The sequence below is a fragment of the Oncorhynchus masou genome, chromosome 5 (genome assembly GCF_036934945.1).
Source record: "Oncorhynchus masou masou isolate Uvic2021 chromosome 5, UVic_Omas_1.1, whole genome shotgun sequence".
In the NCBI taxonomy this organism is placed as follows: domain Eukaryota; kingdom Metazoa; phylum Chordata; class Actinopteri; order Salmoniformes; family Salmonidae; genus Oncorhynchus; species Oncorhynchus masou.
Genome location: NC_088216.1, coordinates 26,436,271 through 26,451,294, shown reverse-complemented (window position 1 = coordinate 26,451,294; position 15,024 = coordinate 26,436,271). Strand labels below are relative to the sequence as shown.

The 15,024-nt window shown below is 43.3% G+C and overlaps 1 protein-coding gene across 1 annotated transcript; it reads right to left on the bottom strand.

Annotated features, from left to right (window-relative positions):
* Positions 1-978: 978 nt before the first annotated feature.
* On the bottom strand, positions 979-5,003 carry LOC135538496 (keratin, type I cytoskeletal 13-like). The gene is made up of 8 exons (XM_064964384.1): positions 4,316-5,003; positions 3,751-3,833; positions 3,440-3,596; positions 3,114-3,275; positions 2,790-2,915; positions 1,588-1,808; positions 1,426-1,439; positions 979-1,326 (listed from the first exon to the last, which is right to left on the bottom strand). The coding sequence occupies exons 1-8, from the start codon at positions 4,805-4,807 to the stop codon at positions 1,277-1,279; spliced, it is 1,305 nt and encodes a 434-aa protein (XP_064820456.1). The 5' UTR covers positions 4,808-5,003; the 3' UTR covers positions 979-1,276.
* Positions 5,004-15,024: the final 10,021 nt, after the last annotated feature.

Here is a 15,024-nt window from a genome sequence, read left to right as displayed (position 1 = left end):
GTGTGTGTGTGTGTGTGTGTGTGTGTGTGTGTGTGTGTGTGTGTGTGTGTGTGCAATGTAATAAGAACAGTTTTAAAGTGTGTGTGTGTATTTGGTATGTTTTGCGCAAGGATGTGTGTATGCGTGTGTCTGTGAGTGATTGCGTATTTCAAACATGGTCCAACATTAGTCATATCAGTATTCCACTGGAGAACTTTCGCAATTCTCATTTATGCATAGCGTAGACAGATACACCTGTCAAACATAAACATAAAAAGTGTGTTCACACAGAAACAGACACAGGCAAGTACACACCCCTTGGGTGCCCCCCCCCCCCTCACTTCTGTACCCGACACCTCTGATTAGTTCCACTCTACTCAATCAGAGTTCCACCGAGAGCAAAGTGCAACACTGATACAACCCTGTCAACAAAGACTTTCTTTGTTCAGCCGGTCAGCATTTGCCTCCTCAGTCAATGTTTTTCCACTTGTCTCTAGGCAACAATGCCGCTTGGTGAGTAGGAAACTCGGCATGTTGTGATACTGTGTCGAAATGCTAAAGTACGTCTGAGGGCATAGATTAGTTGTCCAGTTGGGTGTGTCCCGACTCACTTTTGAGGAGTCATTTTACCACACCCAGGGTCATATACTCCGTTCCGTGGTCACGGATCCTGCTCCCTGCTCCTTTCTCCATTCAGTGGTGTTTGAGTACATAAGCTGCAAGGCACACAGTACCTTCAGTAACCTTCAATGTCTCTCTCTCACATGTTCTGTTTTCCACAGTTGAGTTTTCAGCCATTGTCCACGGCATCCTGCCAACCTCCTGACAACCCCATTGTTATATCTAACACAGAGCCTAGAGAGTGTTATTTGGTTGTCATGCTTTTGAATAAATACAGGCAACAGATGGGGTGGGGGGGAGGACAATACAGGCTTATGATAGTCAACTTTTCCAAAAGCTGTCTACCTTATTGGAATAATTTCAGCCACACAACAGCGATTCATATTCAGCAGAACATTTATTTTCAGAAACAGGATGGTCACACACACTTTGATAGCAAAAATGGTTCATTATTCCTACTTTCTCATCCTGGAACTCCAGTAAGGCTTCCTATGATTGGCAGATATCTTAAAGACAGGTATATTATCGACCTATCAGGATGAGAGGCATTGCAGTTTTAACGGTACTTCTCAGGTACTTTATTTGACCGCTCTCCTCTTTAGTTGTAACAATGTGTGGTGTTTGTGGGTGTGGGTGTGTTTCTGATAGTATTATGCACTGCCAGTAGAGATGCACTCTAGCTGGAAGAGCGCACTGTGGAGGTTGTAACTGTGGTTTTCGATCCCCCTGCAGAACGAAAATGAGTTACAACATGCTGATAACCTACTATTACAACCATCATATATTATCATTATAAAGCCATTATATAAAATAGATGATATTTACCTGAGACAACAGTTCTGAAAAGACGGATGATGAAATAATTTTTAGTAGGAGTCGGTAGCCATTTTGTATCTGTCTGAATGACTGATAATAATAACTATGAGTATGGGCCGTGTTCAGTGTATGGACGTTTATGGGCATTTCCAATAGATTTGCAGGGTTTACCTGGACTCCTCCCCTTCCAGGAGGCCCCTGTAGGTGGCGATCTCCTGCTCCAGACGGGACTTGATGTCCAGCAGCATCTTGTAATCGTGGCCCTGCGTCTCGATGCTCTGGCGCACCCTGTTTAGCTCCTGTTCCAGCATGTCGATCTGGTTCTGGTACCCCGAGAGCATGGCGCTGTAGCGGCCGTCTGTCTCTCTCAGTGTGTTCTCAAGAGCTGCTTTCTGTGGCGACAGAGGTGATACAGGGTCAGTAACAGGAAATGCATTTTTAGAAATAATGAAAATACAACTCAAACCAGCCATAGTTATTGCACTTAATCAACATTGATAAGCAAATGTCATCAAACGTCTTCTAATAAACCATACCAAGACTATGTTGAGTGAAACAAATATGCCGGCTCCACCAAGCACAGCAAGGTCACTTCTTGAGGTGCTTATTTTAAATGAGATACTGAATTCTATGTATTCCCAAAAAATAAAAAAGGAATCGCAGCAGATATTTATTTTCTTTTAATGGCCTTTAGTGGGGGATGACGGCTCATAATAACGACTGGAACGACGCCAACGGAAAGGCTTCAAACACACAGAAACCAAGAGTTTGATGTATTTGATTCCATTCCACTGATTCCGCTCCAGCCATTACCACGAGCCCATCCTCCCCAATTAAGGCGCCACCAGCCTCCTGTGCTTTAGACCGACATGGAATGTTGCCTTGTTACTGCAGTGGGATGGATTGAGATAGCTTTACTGAGTTTGATAAGCCCCAGATAAGTTTCCATGGGATTTAGGCTCTGGCACTGTCACCTCTGCATTCCTCTGGACACACTCATACTCTTGCTGTCTTCCAGAGAGGGTGCAGATGCCCGCAAAAAGCAAAAAACCTCTCCATAACCCTAACATCCCCTTGTCCACTAATCCCACCCCTTCAGCCTTTTCCCACTGCATTCCCATTTCCCCTCTCCTACTCCATCCCTCTCCAAGCCCTCCCCTTTCTTCCCTCCCCTTTATCTCGTCAATCCCTTTCAACCATGTCTGTCTCGCTCTGTCCCTCTGCTGAAAGAGAGAAACTAAACTCCAGAGGATTGAGAAAGAAAATGGTGAAAGAGAGTCAAATGTTGACTGTTGCCAACAGTGGCATAAAGTTGTGTAAGTTAAGGCCCATAAACTGTGGTCTGTTGCTAGACGTTAGTGATTCTGGCTCACCATGCTGAGCTGTGACTGCAGCTCGATCTCCAGGCCCTGCATGGTGCGTCTCAGGTCGTTGATCTCCGTTTTGGTCGTCTGGATGATCTCTGTGCTGGTGGCCACCTCCTTGGACAGGTTGGCTGACTGAAACACAAACAAACCAGGGCCGCCATTTTAATCCCACTGTAGCTCACTCTCCTGAAGAATTGAAACCACCATCTTCTAAATGATTACAGTTAATGACGGTCAGTTACATATTTTGGTTTTGAAGATTTAATTTCAAAAGATTAGTGTGGTAGACAGTTGGGGAATTTTAGTGAGGTGTGCCATGGCAACGGTTACCTTGTCATTGAACCATGCCTCCTGGTCGCGACGGTGTTTGTCAATGATGCCCTCGTACTGGGTGCGGATCTCCTCCATCGTCCTGGACATGTCCTGCTGGGGCGCTGCGTCCACCTCCACGTTCACTGTGCCGGTGAGTTGAGCACGCATGGCTGCCAGCTCCTATGGAATCATGGGAAATGGAGTCACTCTCATCCCTCTTACTTTCCATCCAAATTTTAAAAACAATCCCACCACTAACTTTCTCCTCTCTATTGTCACTGGGGTGTGTTTATATTGAATAACATCTCATTACTGTAACGGGAAAAAGGAATTGCCCCCCACACCTCTATGTGGTTCTTCTTGAGGTAGGCCAGCTCATCCTGCAGACCCTCGATCTGCATCTCCAGGTCGGCCTTGGTCAGAGTGGTCTGGTCCAGCAGGCGACGCAGGTTGGCGATGTCAGCCTCCACCGACTGGCGCATCATCAGCTCATGCTCGAACCTGATTGGTCGGGAGAAAGTGAGGAAGTTATCATGAGACATTTGAATCCAAACTTGTAGATAAGACCTATTGAGTGATGATTTACTTGTTTGCCTCTAATAACCTAGTGTTGTAAAAGCTGATACTATGGAGCTGATTGAGGAAGTGCCCTTACTTGGTCTGGAAGTCATCAGCAGCCAGTTTAGAGTTGTCAATCTGCAGCAGGATGTTGGCGTTGTTGCATGTGGCACCGTTGATCTAAAAGAAAACATGAAAGACTTTCATTGTTCACCATGGTTGAGTCGCAGTTAGTCAACTTGGAAGCTGATAGTATTTTAATACGCTGTTGTGTCTGTCCCAAAGCTTGTTGAATACACATTTCAGGAGTTATAGCATGAAACCTAACCATGAATCTACCAGAAAAAGCCATCTGTATCAGCTCCTGGAATGACCTTGCCACCTTCATGCTTGAGATGTAATTATTTTGCTAAATTTGTTTAATTAATAGACATCATCTATAAATGTCAGTGACAGCTCATTGCTTGTATAACCCTCTGAACTCTGATTAAAAACTATAAGTCATTCCTGAAGTATACTTTATGCATTTTGTGTTTCTTATTCCTACATAATGTAAGCTGATTGTAGTTTCCATGGTAGCCTGTCAGCATGGCATACTTAACAATGCAAGGTACGAAATGATGGATTTGAACAGGCCATAGTAGAGGAGGTCAGCACACTACCTTGTCCTTCAGGTCGTTGATGATGGCCCAGTATTTGCTGTAGTCCCTCTCAGCGGCAGGCCCTTTCTTTTCATAATACTCTCTGATCTGAATCTCCAACTTGGAGTTGGCCTCCTCCAGCGAGCGCACCTTATCCAGGTAGGTGGACAGGCGGTCGTTCAGGTTCTGCATGGTGGCTTTCTCGTTCAGGTGGATGGCGCCGCCGTCCAGGGCGCTGGACAGGTTGAAGCCGCCACCACCGCCGGATCCATAGCCTCCACCACCGGATCCATAGCCGCCACCGAAGCCGGCCCCGCCGCCGTACCCAGAGGAGACTGAGCGGACGGAGGAAGAGGAGATCCGGGTGCCACCGCCGGAACCACCTCCGTACACGCTGAAGGCTTTGGGGGCGCTGGACACGTAGCCGACCCGGCTTGACATGATGTTGGAGCCCCCGGAGAAGTTCATGGGGCCGACACCGCCGCTGGAGCTCTTGTATGAGTAGTAAGACATGCTGACTTGCTGGCTGCTGTAGGTCAGTGGAGTGGCGACGAGAGGAGAGAGGACCGTTGTAGAGCTGGAGCCTCCAGGAGTGTGGACTTGGACAGAGGGAGGCTGGCTCCTGATATAGTCTGAGCCCTGGGGCGGGCCTCGTGGAGGTGGGAGAGGAGGACAAAACAGGGAACGGTCAGGGGGAGGAGAGGGTGACTTTACAACACTCTCCAACAGCCTTGGCACCGCCACAGTCTGTTTGCCTTTAAGGACCAGCGTTCAGTTTCCACCCCTGTGAGGAAACTGTAATGGAATGCCTGTGTGTGTGGGGGGAGGGAGTGTGTGTGTGTGTGTGTGTGTGTGGTGTGTGTGTGCGCGAGAGGGGGTGAGTGTGTGTTATTTGCCAGTCGTTAGGTATACATGGTTGAAGTATGCCTTTTTTCCAAGCTAAAGTAAAGTGTTACCTGCCACACCTAAAGTAAACATCTTATTACAGGATAAGTGCGAAGCATACTATATCTATCATTAAAACTGTGGGTGTCTTTCATTAAAGAAATTAAATGTAGTGAAACCGTTAAATGGTTATTCCAAGTTACCTATATATGTACATGAACTGCATAGATATTTCAACTTAATCAGCTTAAGACCATTTTGTTTATTCGTCAACGAGTGATGAAATGCATCTCAGAGGTGTGAACATACTGTATATCAAAAATGTGGATTTTATAAAAAAGCAATGAATCTACCCAGAAAGTGTTGCCATGCAGTCAATTACTATTGAGCACTTTCTTGATTGAAACATCATTTATATAGTAGAAAACGTGACTGTATGAAGACCCCCAGACCTCTGTTGTTTTCCATACATACGCCCATGGACACAGCCCATTGTTCTCCTTCTACTCCAAACATCCCCTTCAGCCCCATGGGCCATGTCCTGTGTCTTTGTGTGTTAACGTGCAAGTGCTAGTGTGTGTTAGTGTGTATTGTGCTGTTGTGTGTGTATTTGACTGTAGTGTGCTATTGTTTATGTGTGTGTGTGTGTGTGTGTGTGTGTGTGTGTGTGTGTGTGTGTGTGTGTGTGTGTGTGTGTGTGTGTGTGTGTGTGTGTGTGTGTGTTCTGTGTTAGTGAACTGAGAATCCCAGTGCGGATGAAGTATGTTGTTTTTGGTCGGGTTGAGGTAGAGTGTATGAGGGATGAAGGATATTGAGGGAGAGAGAGCCTCAGGGGGGGTTGTGACTGTGTGTGAGATCAGCCTTGGACACTGGCCCGCTCACACTCACATCTGGTATCAGCTGCTGAGAAACAGGGAGCAAGGAAGGGAATGGGGCCTCATACCTCATACAATCTCTGATAGGGTTGTGCCTGAGTTGGAGGGGGAGGGGAACGCCTTCAATTTTTCTTCATACATGTGAGAGATGTTCGTAAATTTGAGGGGAAACCACTCCCTGAATGCAAATGAAGAAGAATTGCACGCAAAATGTGTTGCAGAATAATCCAACAATCCATACAGCAGTATGCCCACTTTAGACATTGTGAAGGCTGTGCAAGCTGTGAAGTGTACAATTAGTTTTAATCTACAGTAGAAATTGAAACATCTCCAATGTAATTTTGTATTCAAAACATCTCCAATGTAATTGTGTATTAATTAATTTCTTGAATTGCAGTGAATCTTCTGTATTCATTGAATTAAAAACAAATACAGAATATAGAACCCTGGTTCTAGAAGTCTCTCCGGTTCATGGAAGTTTTCTACTCTTGCACAACCCGGTGGATGAAAGTACTTGGCCTTGGCACAAGTGGTGAGAAGTGGGCATAGCGGGCAGATACCGGGCCGGTGAGTCGTCTGGAGTAGCAGAAGGATGCGGTCACTGACTCACACAGACACTTCAACAACCAACCCATTGTACCGTGTCACGTCGGAGCTTGCAACCTGTAAAAATCAACAACGTGACTTAGGCTCACGTCTGGGTGCCTGTTTTCACTTGCACTGAAATAATAATTCACCTTTACAGAGGTGAACGGAAAACTTTCTCTACTGTGTAGATTGTCTGTTTGCCTGCCGTAAAGATGCTGTAGATTGTTATGAATATATGCTGAGTCTCAATCCTAAATTGATAAGACAATAAGGGGATGTTTGCTGATGAAAAGCAGGTGATATAACAGTTGCAAAAGGTGTGGCTGACCTATCTGAACTCTACAATGCGACTCTCTCTTTGAAGTATATGGCAGCTACTGTAGCTATGGTGCTACTACGAATGGAATAACAACCCCAAAGAAATCCTTATGTATCGGGCATAAAACTGAATGAGGGTCCATTTATTTCACAATGCATTGAAACCCTGTGCCGTTTCTGTGTGTTTCAGTGCAGCTAAAAACTGGAGATATCCTATCCTTGCACGTATTGATAACAAGCTGTAGGGTGAGCAATAATTTCACTGTATTTTTCAAAAAATGACCTCAATCCAACTCTCATATCTTCACTGCTGTAACATCTATAACTTACTGAAGCCTGTAACTGTGTATAACTCAGCTATCACTATACTCTTAATAAAATAAATCTACGTAGAAGCCTTTTTGAGTTCCATGTAGAACCCAAAAGAGTTCTACCTGGAACCAAAAAAGGTTCTACATGGAACCAAAAAGGGCTATCCTATGGGGAAAGCCTAAGAACCCCTTTCGAAATATTTTTTCTAAGAGTGTATGTTTATGATGCTTTATGCAAAAGACTCAGGGCTCTATTCAATCTGTATTGCTGAAGCGTTACAGATTGAGCAATAGAAATGTAAAGGTCATTTCAGATTGAGCCGACATATGCAGTGTTTACCGTGAATGCAGTCTCTTCTAAAAAGCATGAACATTTCCTTTAAATTAGAAGAACGCAGTAAAGCTGAATTGCTGCGATGCAGATTGAATAGAGCCCTCCACCTAGACTGAATTGACTCAACTTGCCTTGTCTAGAACTAAGCTCTTGACGTTTGTCTAAGGTGCACTCAAGTCTGGCTTTGTCTGAAAGGGGTTTAAATCAAAGTAGTTAAGAATGAGTCAGTGTAGAAACGCTACTCCACCCATGCACTCTTTATTTCCCCATCCCCCACTCTCTCCCCAGCCCTACAGCTTAGTTAAACACAGGGATAGAAAGGGAAGATAAGAACTCTTGAGAAATGGACTACCTTTGGCATGGGTGTTTTTGACCTGGGACTGAGGGAATGAATTTGGGCCAAGAAACTTACTGTTGGCATGACAACAAATACAAGGCAGATTGTCTTGTGCTTTTTTCATGGTTTACACTTGTTAGTAGTGTTACGGTCTAAAGATCAATAGGTTTTACTAGTTGGTAAAAAAAAAACATATAAAAACTGATTCAAATTACCTCAATTACCCTCAATGGGGTCCATGGAATCTGAGACATGCATTTATAGTGAATCAAAATGTAAATGTTGGTATGAGACACTTTCCTTGTACTTCAATAGCCATTATCAAGGATACCTCACTGATTTATAAATATCCTAAATCAGATTATAGAAGAGGCCATGGTTGAAAACTGATGGAGAGTTCGAAGGGGGATTGGCTTTGGTCTATACAGAAACTGAACAAGAACAGGTGGCTGCAAGTCCTCCACCAGCTCTCGTCCCTTTTTTGTAAGTAGGGATGTGGTTACTGTTGAATACCTCATATATGATGTGAAATATTACCTTCGCTAGTTTGAACAACAAAAAGCTGGTCGAAGTTAGTTCCTCTCCGGAACTGCCCATAATTACCTTTACGGGAAAAACAGGCTTCTGGGAAACAGTTGTGCCAAATATTTTGGCCAATTTCTGCCATATTCTGTCATATTTTGTCATCTGTGATATTTTCACATGCAGATTAGTTTTGTGGCAAACTGTTGCAGCAAATTTGTGGTGCCTTGGGAACTTCTGGCAAATAATTCTTGGAAATTCTACTGTTTGCCGCAAATTTGCTGCAAATCTGCTGCAAACTCATTAAGAATATGCAAGGATTAATAACAATATTGAAATGTCGTATCTACATAAACCAAATCACATATAACTTTCAATGAACTTGCTTCTCACAGAGAAAACTAAACTAACCCTACAAAATGTACTAATATACTAAACAACATGTATTCAATTTCTTAACAGATAAAAATAAATCCAGCACAACTTGAACTCATCAGACATTCGGACGGGCTGGCCCCAGCTGGTGAAGGTAGGCAACAACACCTCTGCCATGCTGACCCTCAACACGACGGCCCCTCAGTGGTGTGTACTTAGTCCCCTCCTGTACTCCCAGTTCACCCACAACTACATAGCCACGCACAACTCCAACACAATCATCAAGTTTGCTGAAGACACGACAGTGGTAGGTCTGATCACCTACGGCAATGAGTCAGCCTACACGGAATAAGTCAGAGACCTGTCAGTGTGGTGCCAGGACAACAACCTCTCCCTCAACGTCAGTAAGACCAAGGAGCTTTTCGTGGACTGTAGGAGAAAGAGGGAAGAGCACACCCCCATCCACATCGATGGGGCTGTTGTGGAGCGTGTCGAGAGCTTCAAGTTCCTTGGCGTCCACATCACTAAGGACCTAACATGGTCCACACACCCGCACAGTCATGAAGAGGTCACAGCAGCATCTCTTCCCCCTCAGTTGGCTGAAATGTTTTGGCATGGGCTCTCAGATCCTCAAAGGTTCTACAGCTGCACTATTGAGAGCATCTTCACTGGCTGCATCACCTCTTGGTATGGCAAATGCACCGCAAATTGACCGCAAGCGCAACGGAGGGTGGTGCAGACAGCCCAGCACATCACTGGGGCCGAGCTCCCTGCCATACAGGACCTATATCAGGCTGTGTCAGAGGAAGGTCCAAAAAATTGCGAACCATATATACTCATACACACTACAAACCCCACACACATTCACATACACTACATACAGAAAACTGAATGGAGGTCAAATGTTTCATCGATGAGAGGATTAGCAGAATGTTGGCCAAAATCCACCTCACTCCATCTTCTCCCACTGCCAGCCACTGCCAGCCACTGGGCTTCCTCTCATCACCATTTGGTATGCGTCACATTGTATAAATTGTATAAATGTGACGCATCCGGTCGGCGTTTCCACACTCTACCAAATGGCCAAAATTCTGCTAATCCTCTCATCGATGAAACATTTGACCTCCATACAGTTTTCCAAAAGTAGAATCTGTATCAAAGAGTGGACTGCTTTTTGTAGACTTCATTTACCCTTTGCCAAAGTTTCAAAAAATTGCGTTGTTTAGAAGGAATGCAAGGGCAAAATGTGTTATTGCACACGCACACTTCACATCTGTCTTATTGTTCTATCTGTGCCATAGCCTGGTTTCCATTTTTCAACTGGATTTTCTTCTCCCACTGACTGGTCGTCAACAGTTACTGATCTTGGAACTCATGTCTTCACCAGAAACAGCTTCTGGTAAACTGTTTGCCACTAGTGGCAATACATATTCTTGCCACGTGTTAGCAACAGGTTCAAATATGTGGAATCTTGAGATAATTATTTTCCAGAAAAAATCCTCTGGTGAACTGTTTGCCACCAGTGGCAAAAAATATTATTGTTGTCAAAGTTTTGTCGCATATTCACCACTGGTGGCAAATATTTGAAAACTTTCTGGCAGCATTTTCTTTGCACACTTTAGTTTGCAGCAAATTTACCAAAATTTTGCAGGACGTTTGCCACAACAAATAACTTTTTGGAAGGGTACCCACTGTTTTTCTGGAAATAAAACAGTTTACTGTTCTGTATGTCACTTCTACCCATCTGTCTCTAGTATGTACTGTATCGCTCTATGGCATGGCCCAAACCAGGGGCCTGTATTCAAAAAACATAGACTAGGAGTAGGAGTAGTAGGATTAGGAACGCTGATCTAGGACCATTTTTTTCCTTTGAGATCATAATGGATAGGATTATATGATCACTGTATATGAGATGCTTTGTGAATATGGGCCCTGGTTACTATTTATTTACAACATGGCTGCCATGGCGATTGCACCTGATCACATAGTACCAGAAGGTGAATATATCATCATCGGGTGTGAGTGTTTTCCTTACTCATTCTTGAATGTCTCCTTGTCTATTGTTAAAGTCTCGATCGTCTGGATTCCTATCATGAGTACAGACGGATACAGTGTCACAGTTTTGTTGTCATCAATCACAATAACCAATGACACAGTGAGAGCTGATGGCCGGTACACCGTTCCCATGCCTATCACAAGCCTGTAATTGCCCGTTCCTTCATGGCAGGTGAAGTTGTTAAATATGTTTGGGCTGCAGCATTGAAACCCAATGGCGCATCTATTGTCACATACATAAACGTTCACATAGCTTGTGATTGGACTGTAACATAAAAACAACTGAGATGCATAAAAAAACTAAAGACAACAAAGTAGTTGTTTATGTCTTTAATGCAGCTGTTTATCACCTGTGAATATGGTAAACAACAAAGGTTGAAGAGTACAATGGTGAGAGTATGGCAATCATATGTGTTGGGAACTAGCAGAAATACAGTATACAGTATACTTTATGTGAGACTCAGTGCACTGTATGAGTGTATAATTGAAATATTTGAATTACTCCTTGAGGTGCTTGTCATTAATAGTCATGAATGCTAAGCATGAATTCAATGTGCATTCATTAATTATATTGTGTCTTTTATGAGCTTAATTTGAAGTCACATACCATCATCTTTAGATACCCAAAATCTGACATTGTGTTGTGCCTCCTGTGAGTAAACCCCTGCAATATAAACAAGGTTATTGTAAGCCGATTTCACTGGTATATAGGCCTATACTACATCATTGTCGTTTTGGATGTAAAAATGCATTCAAACATGATGTTGAAAAGGCTGGTCCTCATCTTTATCAAACTTAAGTTTGGAAATCTTTCAACGTCAATTAGACATGATGATAAAATATTTTTGTATGATTATGAGCAAGCAGACAAAATATACAGCCAATGTTTTTCATAGCAGAACATATGCTACTCTGTGATAATGGTAGAATAATATGATCATGTGGGTGTACATATCTATGTCTAAAATGTTATCCCAGGGCTACAGACAGTACAGACAGTACATTGCCGCAAAGCATAAAGAGTTGTTTAATTAAAATTTGATCTGTTCTTTTCATTGCACGTATCAACAGAGACAGAGTGCCTGTTTTGTCTGGCCATCCTTCATCACCTATCCACACCCGTACAATAAATCTCTAAGGCCACACCCTACTGCAAGTCAACCTGATTGGTGGACATAATACCTGTGGTTATAGTGCGCACTCTAGTGGTAGCAGAGAGAGACATCAAAACCACTGAACCTTCCAGATCATATCACAACTGTTGCGTAATCATCGCCAGAAGTAAAGTCTATAATCCAAGGCACATCCTTTTTTTATTTAGCCAAGTAGGACATGATCCTTGATCATGATTGTTTTGGTACCTGGATCAACAATACAATACCAACAGGGTATAAACCAGGTAGTTTGGCACCTGGATGCTGATTGTCTGAAAGCTGTGGTATATGAGACAATATACTATGGGTATGAGGAAAAACTTCTTGTTTACTGGTCTAATTATGCTGGGAACCTGTTTATAATAGCAAAATGTCACCTCAGGGGTTTGTGGTACACTGTGGCAATCCTTCATTCAGAGCCCCACTTGATTTGAGCCCCACCTGTTTAGCAAAAAAATATATATGGATATATATACAGCACCAGTCAAAAGTTTGTACACAGCTACTCATTCAAGGGTTTTTCTTAATTTTTTTACTATTTTCTACGGGCCTTCGTCCGTGATGGCTTCCAAATCAAGATTGGATCCGGAGATACCTGCGTCTTTGTCCACGGCTCTGTCTCCCTCTCCGGTGGCTTCTACCTGGGTTCAGACCGTGAGGCTGCCAGAGAGACCGGCCCATTCAACATGACCAGCTATCATCATAGGCAGCTCTATGGTGAGAAACATCTCGGTCCCCAAGGCAAAAACCCTGTGCTACCGAGGAGCACGCATACATGACATAACAAGGCTGCTTCCGACTTTTCTACCACAGATGCCGGGAGCTGACACTGTCGTTGTCCATGTGAGGTCAAGCGACATCAGGAGGGCTAGCTCAGAACATTTGAAAATGGATTTTAGCATTAAAAGACTAAAACTAAAAAAAACGGCCAAAACGGCTAATATTTTTTTTTTTAATACCATCGTTGGGCCGCAGGTGTGAAAGATTCAGCAGATTGCTGGCATTACACATCTGGCTAAAATACTACCGTAGCTCTGCTGGAGTCACTTTTATTGATAACTTTGACACCTTCTGGAAACAAATCAAAATCAAATCAAATCACATTTTATTTGTCACATACACATGGTCAGCAGATGTTAATGCGAGTGTAGCAAAATGCTTGTGCTTCTAGTTCCGACAATGCAGTAATAAACAACGAGTAATCTAGCTAACAATTCCAAAACTACTACCTTATACACACAAGTGTAAAGGGATAAAGAATATGTACATAAAGATATATGAATGAGTGATGGTACAGAGCGGCATAGGTAAGATGCAGTAGATGGTATCGAGTACAGTATATACATATGAGATGAGTATGTAAACAAAGTGGCATAGTTTAAAGTGGCTAGTGATACATGTATTTCATAAAGATGCAGTAGATGATATAGAGTACAGTATATACGTATACATATGAGATAAATAATGTAGGGTATGTAAACATTATATTAAGTAGCATTGTTTAAAGTGGCTAGTGATATATTTGACATCAATTCCCATCAATTCCCATTATTAAAGTGGCTGGAGTTGAGTCATTGTGTTGGCAGCAGCCACTCAATGTTAGTGGTGGCTGTTTAACAGTCTGATGGCCTTGAGATAGAAGTTGTTTTTCAGTCTCTCGGTCCCAGCTTTGATGCACCTGTACTGACCTCGCCTTCTGGATGATAGCGGGGTGAACAGGCAGTGGCTCGGGTGGTTGTTGTCCTTGATGATCTTTATGGCCTTCCTGTGACATTGGGTGGTGTAGGTGTCCTGGAGGGCAGGTAGTTTGCCCCCAGTGATGCGTTGTGCAGACCTCACTACCCTCTGGAGAGCCTTGCGGTTGTGGGCGGAGCAGTTGCTGTACCAGGCGGTGATACAGCCCGACAGGATGCTCTCGATTGTGCATCTGTAGAAGTTTGTGAGTGCTTTTGGTGACAAGCCGAATTTCTTCAGCCTCCTGAGGTTGAAGAGGCGCTGCTGTGCCTTCTTCACGATGCTGTCTGTGTGGGTGGACCAATTCAGTTTGTCTGTGATGTGTACGCTCTCCACTACTGTCCCATCGATGTGGATAGGGGGGTGTTCCCTCTGCTGTTTCCTGAAGTCCACAATCATCTCCTTAGTTTTGTTGACGTTGAGTGTGAGGTTATTTAAACAGAAGATACTCTACAGGAATGACGGAGTCCATCCAAATCATCTTGGCTCCTGGACTCTGTCCTCTCGTTTCAAGTCTGCATTGAATGCATTAAATGAGCCAAGACCAGCTCAGTTAATCCCTACCATTGTGACAATGAGTCATCATAATGCTGCGTCAAATGTACGTGATCTTAGGGGCATTGGCAAACACAATGTAAGTAATTACATTTATCTACCCCTAATTGCACCGAGTACATCTGTTTATCCTACAGCTATTGTAAGCAGTAATCATGAGCCTATAAATCAGAGTTACACTGTTAGCACTGAGGCGATGTGCAATAGTAGGAAGACCACTTTATGCAGCTCACCCTGCACCATCAGCTCCAATGTAAATAACATGAGTAAGTCTACCTCTGATAAGCTTCCCAGTAAAGCATTAAAAACAATCAAGCAACCCAGAAAAGTGCTAAAAATTGCCCATATTAACATATGTAGCCTAAGAAACAAGGTCCATGAAGTCAATAACTTGCTTGTAACAGATGACAGTTCATATTCTGACTATCACTGAAACTCACTTAGATAATATATTTGATAATACAGTTGTAGCAATACATGGTTATAACATCTACCGAAAAGATGGAAATGGAGGCGGTGTTGCGGTCTATATTCAGGACCACATTCCTGTAAAGCTTAGAGACAATCTAATGTTAAATACTGTTGAAGTAATATGGCTACAGGTTCATCTGCCTCACCTAAAGCCCATTCTTGTGGGAAGCTGCTATAGACCACCAAGTGCTAACAGTCAGTATCTGGATAATATGT

Coding starts and splice junctions, on each gene's coding strand:
- LOC135538496 (XM_064964384.1), bottom strand. CDS start 4,807: ATGTCTTACTACTCATACAAGAGCTCCAGCGGCGGTGTCGGCCCCATG. Junction 3,834..4,315: donor TCAACGACCTGAAGGACAAG/GTAGTGTGCTGA, acceptor GTTTTCTTTTAG/ATCAACGGTGCCACATGCAA. Junction 3,597..3,750: donor GCTGATGACTTCCAGACCAA/GTAAGGGCACTT, acceptor CCGACCAATCAG/GTTCGAGCATGAGCTGATGA.